The sequence below is a fragment of the Mesocricetus auratus genome, unplaced genomic scaffold (genome assembly GCF_017639785.1).
Source record: "Mesocricetus auratus isolate SY011 unplaced genomic scaffold, BCM_Maur_2.0 Super-Scaffold_100003, whole genome shotgun sequence".
NCBI classification, from domain to species: domain Eukaryota; kingdom Metazoa; phylum Chordata; class Mammalia; order Rodentia; family Cricetidae; genus Mesocricetus; species Mesocricetus auratus.
Window position 1 is genome coordinate 28,129,679 of NW_024429188.1, and position 15,408 is coordinate 28,145,086.

At 35.7% G+C, this 15,408-nt stretch overlaps 1 protein-coding gene across 1 annotated transcript in view; it reads right to left on the reverse strand.

Annotated features, from left to right (window-relative positions):
- The window catches only part of Prrg1 (proline rich and Gla domain 1), a 105,690-nt gene that overhangs the window by 27,145 nt on the left and 63,137 nt on the right, over nt 1–15,408 (reverse strand). Inside the window, exons 2-3 of the mRNA XM_005087124.4 lie at nt 14,235–14,285; nt 4,501–4,661 (exon numbers count right to left, since the gene is read on the reverse strand). Of these exons, the coding sequence (XP_005087181.1) occupies nt 4,501–4,661; nt 14,235–14,244 (171 nt within the window). The 5' untranslated portion in view covers nt 14,245–14,285. The remainder of the gene's footprint in view (nt 1–4,500; nt 4,662–14,234; nt 14,286–15,408) is intronic.

Consider the following 15,408-nt stretch of genomic DNA (forward strand, 5'->3'; position numbering starts at 1 on the left):
CAAATGCATCTCGTCTTAATGGTTAGAAATGCTAAGCTCTCTTTAAGAAGATGAGCTGTATTTTAAATACAATTTGTAACATTTAAATGTTTAAAAATGAAATCCTTTAAAGTAGAATGGAATAGCTGAAACATAAAAACTAATATATTATAAGCTAGGGAAAAGGTTATTTATTGTAGACAATGTGCCTAGCATGTGCAAGGCCCTGGGTCCCATGCCTGTAGACTAAGCTCAATTCCTAGATGCCGCCCACATAAAATTCAAACATGATGGCACATGTCTGTAATCCTAGCAGTTCTACTGTGATTGGGAAGACTGAAAAGGACGGTGGCCAGAAGCTCCAGCTAACCTGCAGCATAGTGACAGAAAAAAATGAGAACTGGCTTCGCAAAAAGTTTCATCTTAGTTCTACACACACACACACACACACACACACACACACACACACACACACACACACACACACACACACTATACATTTATATATGTGTGTATACACATATATTATGATTTAGAAAGACAGAAGGGAAAAATTACTTGGCAGATATATGAGACCTAAATAAAATAGCTATAATACAGCATCTGAAACTTGAATGAAATAAGTTTTGTCTGTTGTAGGCACTATAGAGTATGTAATCTCACACCTAAAAATTGTTTGTATAACATCTATAATGTGAAATGTTTATTTGAAAGCAATACAGCCAGTAGGTGGCAGACTTGAGACACCAAATCAGATCTATCTGATTTCTCTAAGGTTTGAGAGTGGCATGCGGAAAACATTTCTCCTTGTATTTTACTGAAATATTGATGACAAAACCTATATATTTAAGATATAAATGGGACATAACTCAGTAGATCACTTGCCTAGCATGAAGCCACTAGACTTAATCCTTAGCACCACAAGCAAACATAGTGCTGTAAATTTTGGGCTGGAATGTAAGTCAGTGGTATTTTGCTTTCCAAGCAGGTGAAGGTCTTTGGGTTAGGTACACAATGCCCCGCCCCATCGAAGAAGATGTATTACCCTTTCATGTATAAGTCAGTTACTTCTGCTAGACCATAACCATGATACATATGTTATGTAGTAGTTACTTAGCACGTAACAGCTGAATAAATCTAATTCCCTTACATGTTGTAAATGAGGACACTAAGATTTATGTCTTTTCAATCTATAATTAGTCTTGTGCACTAAATTAAGTAAAGTGTTACAAATAAACACTCCACTGAATGCTATTTACTAAATTCACATAGTTTACAGTTGAGGATAATGAAAATGTCACAAAATCTGTTTTAAGTAAGAAATTTTAGCATATAATAAAGTAAGAAGTATAGGAGAAAACAAATCTCAAATGCTAATCTTTTTCCCTAATTCTAGAACCTTCTTAGCATGTAACAAACATGATTCTGAACTACTTGCATTGAAGCAGGTAAAGAAAGACAGTACCACTTTGACCTAACTGCTTTCCGACACAGCCTATTATAAATGTCATAGTTTTAATCATACAAGCAAATTTGGATGACTTTGAAACCATGGAAAAGTATAATAAAAAGATCCATTTTAAAGTCTACATCTCTCATCTAGCTCATGGAGAAAATTTAAATCACTTCTTCCTATATTTTAAATGTATTTTGTAATATCACAAGCCATTACTTCTTCCTGCTACTAAGTATTTATATAGCCCCTAATATGTGCCAAAACAAAATAGCTATGAATAAAACAAATGAGAAATAGTGCTGTCACAGGAACAACAGTCTTGGGACGAAGGCAAACAACTAATAAATATAACAAATCAATGGCAGATGGTGATGAATGCTGGGGGCGGGAATCACAGAAGACAGAATATTCCCTTACTGAGAAAGTGAGCTGCACAGTGGCCCGACTGCAATCGTCAAGCTCAGATGTACACATATGAAAGAGAAAAAAGAAGCAGTGCCCCCCCAGGACAGGGGATGCGCTGCGTAAAGAAGCAGAGAGACACAACAGATCAATGAGGGGTAGAGTCATAGGAGATATGGTAGATTTCTTCTGTAGGGAAGTCGTAGTCAAGGATGGAAATAATTGTCCATTATAGGTGATTCTGAATTCTTTGGCTTTTACTGAGGTAAAATATGAAGCCATGCCAAAGACGGTAAGCACACTGCATTGTTTTGGTATTGAGACTGGCTCTTACTAATATGGACCAGACTAGGCTGGAATTCACACTACATAGCCTAGGTTAGGTGAACATTCACAATCTTCTTCACCTACTGAGTACTGCTTCCACAGGTATGAACCACCATTAATCGTGAAGAAAACTTAAATTGTCAATCTAGCCTGCTACTTTAAACATTATATAGATGTCAGAGATGGCTAAGTGAGTAAAGGTACTTGCCACTAAGCCTGATGACCTGAGTTTGAGCCCTAGAATTCATGTGATGAGAAAAGAGTACTGACTTATTCAACGGCCCTCTGCCTTATTGACATGTGAGCCCCCCTCTTCCTACAAAATAAATTAAGAGGAAACAAATTTGTGTGGACTGGGAAGAGGAGGTGGATCTTGGAAAAAGTGGGGAAGGTAGAAAATGACTACATTGTACAAAATTCTCAAAGAACTAATGAATAAATAAATGTAAAAAATTTAATTATGTGGAAAGGACAAAAATACATGTGAGATGGTGGTGGTAATATATTAATCATACATACTGTTGCTATGGCAAATACTTGAGAGAAACAGTTTAAAGGAAGGAGATTAAATTTTGCTTATGGTTTAGGAGGCATAGCTGGTTGGATACATTGAGTCTGAGGCAAGACCGAATATCAAGGTAACAGGAACTTGTATTGGAAGCTATCTACCTAATGGTGGTCAGGCAGCTAAGGGAGACAGGAAGGGGCAGGAAGATGATATCCTTCAAAAACATAACCCCAGAGGTCTATTTCTTCTACCTAAGGACCTACCTTCTGAAGTTTCCAAGAGGTGGAAACTAAACTTTCAACACATGAGCCTGTGGGATCGCTTAGTATTCAAACCATAACAAATTGTTTTATTGTGAAGAGATAACAAGTATATGGGTGAAGTTACTACTTACCATGGAAAGAGCAGATTATTTGGGAAGCAGTGCAAACTGAAATAAATCCCAATAAAAATACTGATAAAATTTTTCTTATGCTAGATAATTTAATGCTAAAATTTGCATGAAAAAAGCAGGCCATTGTCTCTTGGATAGGTAAGAAGAGTTCATAAAATACTGTAGAATGCCATATCAAAGTAGAACTACTTCTAATTTATATTAGAGCACACAACATATCTTCTGCAAGAGAAAGATAAACTAGAATATAAAATCCAGAAATAGATGAAAGCACATATAGAAACCAGGATAAAGAGGTATAACAAAAGGAAATACAAAACAAAGGACAACTAAAATGACGATGGTGAAGAAGACCTGTTGGTTAAATGGTGTTTGGACAACTGGACAGTTATAAGAAATCATAGTCATAATTCATTCTGTATATGGCAATAAGTACAAGTAAAATCTGTGAAGCTGATGAAGATCATAGTTTGCTAATTTATAAACAGAGTTTGTTTATGCTTTGGGCACTAGAATCTAGCAATCTCCTCTCATCTCTAAATGAGGCAAAACCTCAAACCTTGCTTCTTTAAAACATATATGTACTCACCGTTCCTGCAGCTTATCTGATGTCCCTACAGCACATCGTACGCCACCTATTTAGCATATAGTATTATTCTGTTGGTGCACAGGCATGGATCTTTAAACAACAGCTACCTCTGGTGTTAGAATTCGCAACGGGAGAGCACACCTGCACAATTTACATCCTTGCTTTTGCCTTCTCAACCCTGTTCTCTCAATAGCCTGTAATCAGAGTAAAGGGAAGTAAAGCACTCTCGTAAAATGCGGAAAAGAAGTGTAAAAGTAGAGAGAACTAAAACACATTTTCTCTGGTAAAATAGTTGGAACCAGAAGTCTCAAGCATACAAGGGAAGCATTCTACCATTGAGCTATACACCTACCCAGGGGAAATTAAAAAAAACACAAAAACAGAAAATATTAACACTGTTCCTTACTTTCTTCCATTCTCTCATTCTCTCATTCTCTCTCTCATTCTCTCTCTCATTCTCTCTCTCTCTCTCTCTCTCTCTCTCTCTCTCTCTCTCTCTCTCTCTCTCTCTCTCTCTCTCTCTCTCTCTCTCTGCATGGAAAGGAAAAGATAGCATCAACTTTCTGGATCAAAGTCTTGTGTGAACTGAATGCCTTGTCACTATAATAACTGCTAGCTAAGCAGAGCAGTGTGGGAGCATGGCTGTCAATGAAAGACCAATTCAGAGGGAAGTAAATCTAGTTCTCTCCTATACAGAACACTATTCATTAGACGTTTCAAGGCTATTTCTTCAGTAAGTTAACTTTTCGTTGAAAGCAGTACCAGCACTTTGGGAATGTAGGGTTTAAAATACATCAAAAGGTAAGCACCTCTGCAAATATGTTTGAAGTTGCCAGTATACTTACAGTTTTTTCGTGATTTTCAAAAGCCTCTCTTGCTTCTTCATATGTGCAGACTTCTTCTTTGCACTCACGCTCAATGTTGCCCTGTCTTATTTCCTCAAAAAGCCCATTGGCTCTTGGGTAGCGTTTTAATACTGAGTTGGCTTTTTCTCCCGTGAGGAAAACTAAAAAGAGACATAATATTAAGTATATAAAAGCAATAAGAAACTCATGTGGAAAGTGAATATACAAGAAGAAAACTGCCAGATGCTCCTGAGAAAACATAGACAACAAACTAAACATCTTTCAGTAAATCAGGATTGAAATAATATTTAACGTCAAACTGAAGCATTTGATAGCTTCCACACAATGAGAATGTGTGCTTTAGTCAACACGGCCCTGGGCAGGAACAGTAACATAATTAACCATGTTATATATTCAGACTTTAGCACATTCCTGAGCACCGTGGATGTTTAAAAATAGTAATAATGATAGCACTACTTATATTCATTACTGTAAGTGGATATCCTAAGGCATTCTGCAACCAAACCAAAAGCAAGTCTCTGCCTACCTAAAAATAAATATAAACCCAATTGACCTAATAATATAAACCTAGAGAACCATTACTCAAATAAACAACTTAACATGGCCAAGGTATCATTATAGATCTTTCAAACTTGTAAGAGAAAAACAATATATTCTAAAGAACTTTCTGAAATCAATGAAATATAAAAGATAAATTTGTCTACACCTCAGTTGATAAAACAGTAATAATAATTTCATTCTGAATACAGTGTAGCTGTACTTCAAGGCATTCAACCTCACTTCATCAACCTTAAATAAAAGAAAATGCTGCTTCCATTAAATATAAAGGTACATCTTAGAAACATTCAAAGTGCACTTGTGAAAACCAGTGGAACAGATGAGTCACAGCAAATTCAGCACTACCTTGGGCTATACAATGAGGGCAGATATTGAAAAACAAATGAGCAGTTGGTTGGGAATACAGTTCAATGGTGTGTCTATAACCCTGTATTCAACCCCTAGCACTGCAATAAATGAATGAATTAATTAATAAAAAACAAACATATATTAGACAATAGCTATATTTACTCTTATGGGGGTGCATTTTATATACAAGAACATTTAAGTTCTACTTTATGTTTTTCTAAAAGAGTCTCATTTGACTGGTCTATAAATACAATGCCACCAAAATTTCTGTTAATGTAATTAGAAACTTTCCATTTTACAAACTTCCAACATTGCAAAAAGCATATTACAGGGGATGAAAATACAGTTCAGGGGTTAAGAGCACTTGATGCTCTTATAGAGCTCAAGTTCAGTCCCCAACACCTCACATAATGGCCCAAAACTATCTGTAAGTCAAGTCCCAGGGATCCAACTTCCAACCCCATCTTCGGTTCTTTGGACAACTGCACATGCATGTGCATGCACACACACACGCACACACACACACACACACACAACATATTTTTTAAGTATTATCAAATTTTATTTTCTTCTTTTCTCACTATGTCTTCATCTGGTTTTTATTTTTTATACAGGATTTATTTCAATTCAGATTATAAATTTTAATTGACATAACTTGATCTGTATTTGAATTTCATGAAAGGTAATCTTCATCCAGAGTGAAAAGTGTTCCTTCTTCATCTGTTTGTTGTGTAGCTGGATATGCTGAATGTAGTACCCAGTAAGAATCAGAACTGGATCAGAATTTTCAACACCCTTATTTCTAAAAACAATACATAGAGTAATTCATTTTAAAATATCACCAAATATTAGATCAATTTTCCTGAGCATAAATCAAACAATCTACAGTTAAGAGATTTTGAAGTTTCAACAGGAAAAAAGCAAAATACCATGAAGAGGGAATTATCTTCTCATATGCTAGCTAAATGGAAAATGAGAGTTAAGGAAATTAGCTAACTCCTAAAAGTAGAAAGCAGGCTAACTGAAAGGTGATATATCAGGACACCAACTTCTAATCCCAGACTAATCAAATTACCAGGAGCATCCCATATAAACATCTCTTATGTATTTCTTCTACCAAGAAGCAAGGTAACATAATATTAAGAACTTTAGATGTTGCCAAGTAAACTTTATCTCCTTAACATATCTACTTAATTAGAAGATACTATGTGAAGTAAAAATTTGACCAATAGTAAAAAATGGTATTATACATAATTTTTATCTGCCATGTATCAGGGAACAAGAAATAAGAAAAGAGCATTGATAGTATTTTAAAAAGTGGTTTGGAAATCAAATGGACACTGCATAATGATAAAAGAATTAGGGAACTTATGAGACAGCTGATCTGGTACTTGCCAGCAAGCCTGTCAACCTGATTCTAATCCCTGAAATCTACAGTGGAAGGTGAAAGCCTTCACATCTACACTCCCTGAACCATGTGTGCACACATGTATGCACATGTACACATACACATACATACACATGTAAAAAAGAATTTTAATTGTTTTTTAAGAGAGTAGAGAATATGGAAGCTATGAAGTCATATTATCTCTTTTATGCCATACTTTTCTTATTGAAAATATTTTTATATGATACAGTTTTCCCTACTTCAGTGACTCCAAAATCCTCCCTAGATACCCAATTCCATGTTTTTTTTCTTTCTCTTTAGAAAGCAAAACAAACAACAACGAAAATGATTTAAAAAAAACAAAACAAAGATAAAGCACAAGAAACACATCCATACCAGAAAAAAAGTGAAAACATAAAACTGAATATCATAATATACAAGCAAAAAGACCAGTTAGATAATAAATGACCAAACAAAGCAATGGGACAAAAAGTCTTAAAAAAATACCATTGAGTTCATTTGTGTTGGTCATCTACTACTCGGCATGGGGCCTATTCATAAGTGTCATTAATAAGTCCAGTGAGACTCCATTAAAGAAAACTAATTTTTTCCTTAGCAAAGCAATGTAAAATACAGGTATCTTCTTGGTTAGGGATGTCTACTTTCCCTTCTCAATGATGAGACTCTGTCTGGCTTGAACCTGTGTAGGCCAAACACTGGACAGGATCCAGACTGGAAGGCTTACTTTGGGACATTTACCAAATGGACTTGTATTAGGAATTTAAAACTCAAACCTAGAAGCTAAGTGTATAGCATGATGTTAATGGATATCATATGTAAGGCTCTGTGGTCAATCTTCAGTTTAAAGATAAATCAAAATCACCTACACCACTCCTGGGCCCTGCTCCCAACCCTGGCAAACTTCCACTTCTCAGGCACAGGCCACACCAGTCAGAAGAAGAGGTGAGTGACCCACCTGGCAGCTGGTGCACGCCTTTAACCCCAGGCCTTGGGAGGCAAAGGCAGGCAGGTTTCTGAGTTAGAGGCCAGACTAGTCCACAGATAAAATTCCAGGACAGCCAGGGCTACACAGAGAAAACTTGTCTCAGAAAAAAAAAATCTTATAAAGTGTCACATTCAAAATCTTCCTCATAAGCAAGAGCAAAATTGTTACTTCATTGCGTCTGCATGAAATACAATGCTGTTAATTTTATTTTTCATGCTGACTTAGGTATTTAATAGGCACTTCTTATCAGACTGATGGAAATAGCTCTCCTCAGGAAAACAAAGTCTCACATTCTGAAGCAAAATTATCCTTACTAAAATAATTAAATTATGCAAATAAAAGATGCTTCTTAGGCCATCTTCTTTGACTGAGCATTGTAGGAAAACAATATTTTTCAGTATTATCTTAAAACAATAACCTATTTATGGAAACCACAGATTGGTATTTATATGACTGGTGTACTTATAATTCAAAATTTCTTGTTATACCTTATCAGGTTGTCATAAACTTATTCAAGAGTTCAGGGATTTAAAAACTAACTTGAAGTTGTAAAATAGAGTTCATAAGGACAGAATGTCTAAAGATATGAGAGAAAAAGTTATTAAAGGCTGTAATGTCTCAAACCTGGCTTTTAGGGACATGATGGGTATGATGACTACCCAAGACTTCAAAAATTATCATTGTAGTGCAGGAGGAATACAATAAAATACCAGAAAACAGGCATATTTCCTGGAATAAGTATAGAGAATATGCTAGGATTTGATTTGTATAACAGAGAAGACAAAAGAGGTAATGGATATCTATAAATTCAATACTCTTTAAAAGCAAAATAAGCATGGTTCATCAGCAGTGACACTAACTACTTCAATAAGGCTTTATGAAAGCTAAATTTTAGGTCATATATTCAGATGCCTTTTGTCTAATGATTTTATGCTGCATAAAGAAAAAGAGATTTGCAGAATTTGTCTAATAATGTCTCCCACAAAGGAAGGTAAATAGCTGCTGACTTTCTTTGAAGGAGTTTTAATATTCGTAACCTCTTTTAAAAAAATTCTTCATGAAAGGGCAGATGATAATACCACTAACAATTCTGTCAAATTCCTAGCAATTACACCATCTGATTTAAATTTACAGTATGTTAGCAATGATATTTCTACACTAGGGACAATGGCTTCCCTAAAGAAATCAAATATAGAAATTCAGTGGTTTAATTTGGAGTAATTGAATACACAATGGTGTGGAGTCATCCAAACAGGACTATTCTATGATGGCTATTTCTGTTGTAACTAATGTGTCAATTATATCAACAAGGTACATAAGTAGTCAAAGTACTTACACTTCCACAACAAAAATGTCTCTTTGGATTTATGGGTCTCATCTATAATGATTATTTTTCTATCCCAAATGGAAGAACTATTTATCTTCACTTAATGGGGCATATATATATATATATATATATATATATATATATATATATATATTTAAACCTGTAATTACAACAGCCAATACTCTTAACGGCTGAGCCAGTCTGAGCATATTTTAAATGCATTGAGAGCTTTGATGGAGATCTATGATACAGGGATTGCTTTACTATCCATCAACATAGACAGTATTATATGTATTCTATTTGACAGCTTCAATCTAGACTCTAATAGTGAATAATTGTCCTAGTAAGACATATATATTTAATCAAAATGTCACATTCCATAGCTATCACAAAAACATTCAATTATACTTCTTTCTAATCTACAAATAGAGTACAGAACAAATCAGGGAAGTGGAATTTCAGTAACGAATAGGTTCTTGGTTTTTTTAGAATATGTATTTCAGGGATGACTTCAGTGGTGAAATTAGCTCTTAAATATTAATTTGCTCTAGAAATGATAGCTCTAGAAATGATAAAATAGAATTTCAGCTTGAACATAGTATTCTTAAGAGGGCTGGTCAGTATTGAGTTTACAAGACCCTGTGTGGAGCTGCTAACTTGAGTATTGCTGCACACTTTCAACTAACTAGAAAGTTTAGAGAAATAGCATTGCTAGAATATTGCAACATATGTCAGAAGAATTTTTCATATAAGACACTGTGATACTATCTAAAAGGGTTAAGAAAACAATGAGATTTCAGGGGGGTTACAGAATAGGACACATAACAAGTATATACCAAAAGGTTAATTTTTATTTTATGTATACAGGTATTCTTGCCTGCATGTTTATCTGTGTACCACATGTATGCCTGGTGGCCATAGACACCAGAAGGGGCTATCAGACCCCTGGATCTAGAGTTACTGGTTATGAGTCACCACGTAGTGCTGGGAATCAAATCAAGGTCCTCTGGAAGACCATCCAGTGCTTTCAACTACTAAGCCACCTCTCTAGTTGGGATATATGCCTTCTTACCGTTAAAAGTCTACATGAAGCAAAGTATGGTCTGAGACCTTAGTTGTGATCAAGTTAGTAGATAGCGTGGAAGCCTATATCTATATTAACAAATGTATACGAAAATTTTTTTCTAAGAAACAATCTAATAATCATTAAAGCTGAATTGATCAGCAGAACTGTGGATTCCATTTTCTCTCTCTGCACACTTAAAGAATTCAGTAGGTGCAAATTAGTGTTCATGAATCACAGGATCTAAAATGCGGAAAGCACTTTTTGAGATTCATTTAAGCAAGTGCTGTTATCCTAAAGTTAACAAGCCAAGGAATCCTCTTCAAATGAAAGTTATAGGAAGAAATAAAGACAGAAAAAAAATCTAAAGTGGGGCTATTCTGTCTAAAGCCCTTCATTTTCTCCCTTCCCTCAGGGGCACCTTCAGAAAACGTAATGTTTCATTGAGTACAACAGCAATCACTGATTCATCTCAATCCTTTTATTTAACTGACTAGGAAATAGAAATATGCAGGCTATGTGACTAAACAAAAAACACAGACATTTGATTATAGGGTTAGAACCTGCATTGGTCTCTAGAACCATCTGCTGCTCTTACTTTGACTCATTAGAAACCTAATCATATCATGAGGATGAAAGACAAACCATAGGCTGTGTAAAAAGTTTACAAATTATAAGTGATAAAAGACCTTTACACAAAGCAAAAGCAGGAAGACTGAAAGTTCAAGGTTAGCACTGGCTACATACTCAGACCTTGAGTCAAAAATCCCAACAGAAAAATATTTCATTAAATGGATACATAACCCTTGAAACTCAAGAATAAAATACCAAACAGATGGAATAACAAATGTGACAAAGACCTTAACAAATACTTCACCAAACACAAGTATACAACTATCAAATGAATCTGAATCTACAAAACAATACTCTATAGCAGTGGTTCTTAACCTTCCTAATGCTGTGGCCCTTAATAGAGTTCCTCATGTTGTGCTGATCCCCAACTATTACATTATTTTTGTTGTTACTTCATAACTGTAATTTTGTTACTGTTATGAATCATAATATAAACATCTGATACACAGGATATCTGATATGTGTCCCCTGTGAAACGGTTTTTCAATACCAAAAGAGTCATAATCCATAGGTTGAGACCTGCTGCTTTATAGTATATATCATTAGGGAACTCAAGTATCACACAACATGGTTCTATTTATATGAAATATCTAAACTAGCTGAATGTATAGAGACAGAAAGCAGAGTAGAAATTTCCAGTGTCTTCAAGGTGGAGGAAATATAAAGATTACTGGGCATGGGGTCTTTGTGACTGATCAAAGTGGTTTAGAAATTGTTGGCTGACCTACATACTTTAAAGTGGCCATACTTACGTCACTTTCGACTCAATTTAAAAGGGTCAATAATTTTGAGATTAAGAAACCATGAAAAACACATATGTTGATAAATAGCAATGCTTATTCCCACAGACGAGAGCCACTCCTAGTCTTAATCAAAGCAGCCACCTCTGACAATGAAAGATGGTGAATGCAGTCTCATGGCTGGCCAGAATGTAGAGAATAAACAATGTTTGTGGGTTCAGTCCTAAAGAACCAGTTCTAAAGCTAAGAAAGTACTGTGCAGGAGGGAATTAGGAAGCATGTAAAAGCCAGAATACATGGTACAGAGCTGTGAAATACCATTCTATGGACTTAACATAACCATTGCAATCAGTATATCATAACACATGTAGGTACCTGAACCGGGCCCTCAAAAGATCAGTGTTATAAACCATCCAGGAAGGGATGATCATTGGGCCCTTTATTTTACCTCTGAACTATTAGTTTAATGACAGGCTCTAGGAAAGGAAATGGCACTGTCTTTAGTTGTATAACTGTTTATGAGCCCACCAAGTTCCAGCCATTAGCTCCAAACCCATGATCACATAGGTGCCCTGCTTAATCTCAGTGGGTCACTGTGGTAGTTTGAAAGAAAATAGTTCCCAAAAGGAGTGGCACTTTTAGGACATGTGGCTTTGTTGGAGTAGATATGGCATTGTTGGAGATAATGTGTCATTGTGGAGGGGGGTTTTGAAGTCTCATATATGCTCAAGTCACACCCTGTGTCTCAGTTCACTTCCTCTTGCCTTTGGATCAACATGTTATGGACTCTCAGCTCCAGGATCATGTCTGCCTGCATGCGGCCTTGTTTCCCACCATGATGATAAGGGACTAAACCTCTGAAGCGCAAGCAAGCTACCACAATTAAATGTTTTCCTTCATAAGAGTTGCCAAAGTCGTTGTGTTTCTTCACAGCTACAGAAACTCTAACTAAGACAGTCACAAAACAAAATGAACAAATATAAACATGACAGAGATGTATAGGGACAATGGGAGTTAAAAGAGATGGTGAGAAGGTAAGAGGTTAGTGTGGTCACTATACGTTGTGTACATGTGCAAAATTGTGTAAAAGCTATTTTAAATAATAGAAAGTAATTTAAAAAGTAAATTTATGCACCAAGTGTTATATTCTCAAATCTATACAAGAGGTAAAAAAGAGACTACATTAATGACAAAATTTTTCTTTAGTGAGTTTTAAGAAGTAACATGTCCATTAAACAGCCCATTTTTTTCTAGTGGAAAACACATGCCAGGAATAAATAATGATAGCTGTCAGCCCCAAGTAGATTTGTATTACTGTTATAAAATTAGGAAGATAAGTGCTTACAATAAAAGAGTGACATCATTTAAACTGCAGCAACACAAATGTCACCATAATAAAGAGACTCTCCGACCTAATAGAGGCAAGAAAATGAAATAATTAATTGACTTTAAATCAATGCCCTTACTTGAACTATACAAAGCAGGGAGCTTCCAAATAAAATTAGGCCATATGTTATGAGACTGTCACTTTACAGCTTGTCAATTTGAAGAGCTATTCCTTGTTTGAAAATATGGACCTTTATGCCAAAGTTGACATTCAGAATTGCAAAGAACTGAGATGTACTGCGTGCACTGTAAGTCATTTTCCTCGTACTGCCATGTAACTCTTGGTCAAATGCATTTTCTTGTCTTTTTTTTACCCCAGAGAACTCAACCATGTTCCCGACTTTCAAGAATCTTAGTCTATGAAGGACTGACGACCAGTGATTGTTATATTTTGTTGTTGTTATTTATGTATTTTTTCTGAGCTTAGGGATTTTTTTTACCATATCCCTTAAGAGATTAGAATACTGGCTGGAGAGAGGACTCAGCCATTAAAAGCTCACAACCAAAAAGAGAAGAGAATACATTAATTGTGTTGTGTTTATTTCATTTTTATCAAACTAAAAAAATGACTGCATGAAATGAGCTTTTTTATTTGTGTTATTTTCTTTTAAAATTTTTTAAATATTTAGTAATTTGTTTTATGTATGTGTATATTTGTGTGCCTGAATGAATTTGTGAGTTCAACACATACACACATGCCTACAGAGGCCACAGAGTACTGGAAAACCTGAAACTGGAGTTACAGACAATTGTGAGGTGCCTGGTGTTGCTACGGTGAACCAAATCCAGGTCCTTGAATGAGCAGTAAATAAGTTAAGGGCTCTTAGTTACTCATCCAGCCCATTTGTGTTACAATTAACAAAAACCTAGATACCATAAAGGCATATGGGTAATTTGGGAAGAATTATATAGTGTTAAATTTGAACTATTTCTACCTATATTGGGAGATATATACACATGCACATGCGTACACACACACATACACACACATACACACACACACACACACACACACACACACCACCACCACCACCACCACCACCACCACCACCAAAACCAAGTATCAGAAGATATAAAAGAACCAGTGTGGAATATATAGTATGTTGGTCTTTTTCTGCACAGCATTGGATCAGACCAAATTTTCCATCACCAAGAAAAAACACAATGTAAGTGTCTATAAACATACTTCTAGTCTCAATTTCCCTGGGTACACTAGATTACCATTAAGAGAATCTAAGTCATTTGAAAAGGAAAGAGAAACTTACCCCTCCCCATTTTTTTCTTGTGGCTTCTGGCAGGTCCTGGATGATGATTCTCTGTACAAAACAGAGCACATACACAGTCAGATTCACAGAGGCTGAGTCACTACATCAGATAAGCTCCATTACAGCTGATGTAGTCAGGGTGAGCATTTCATTTCAATGCATTCCAATCTTGCTCTCTGACAAAACTATTTTCTCGATCACAGACACCTAACCTCAGAGGATAGAAACAGTATTTTGGAAAGCGTGGACTGTCTCTATCAACTTAACTGTGACCTTCTTTATCTGGCATTAGTTTTTGCCCTTTCCCAATAAAACTCATCAAATTGGCCACATGCTTATCTTTTAGGAGGACAGACTTATCAACAAAAGATGACAAGCAAAAATGCCAAAGGCTGGATGTTAATAACCAGGCTAGCATATTATTAGCTTGCCTGTCTGTGCCTTTCTTTCTTTAGCATTCTGTGACAAGTACAATACCCTTCACCATGTAGCATTTTCCTGAATGGTGTCAAACAGCAGTGCCCATAATCAAATTTTCCTTGAGGCAAAGCAGCCCACAATTACTTCCAATAAACATCATGAATCAAAGACCATGGAATCCTGACAACAAAAGTGTAAGAGAAAGAAAGGAAATATACAAATTGCAATTGTTTTATAGATGGAAAAAGCATAAACATATAATATATGCAGAAGCCAATGTATATAGTTAATGCTTAAATTTCTTACAAGTATAAACCATGAAGCTACTATTTACTAGTCATTTGTCAAGCCCTCAATGTGTTTCTAAGCAGCTAAATGCAGGTGTGTGTGTGTGTGTGTGTGTGTGTGTGTGTGTGTGTGTGTGTGTGTGTGTGTGTGTGTGTGGTGAAAAGATATGATCTATCAGTCCATTAAGAAACTTCACTGAAGCTCAGTAGGGGAATCAAGAATAAATGACTGAAACTTCACAACTAGATAAGACATATTCTTTTTTTGTTTTTTTTTTTTTGTTGTTTTTTTTTTGTTTTTTTTGGTTTTTCGAGACAGGGTTTCTCTGTATTGTTTTGGAAGCTGTCCTGGAACTCACTCTGTAGGCCAGGCTGGCCTTGAACTCACAGAGATCCGCCTGCCTCTGACTCCCAAGAGCTGGGCTTAAAGGCGTGTGCCACCAACATTCGGCTGATAAAACATTTTC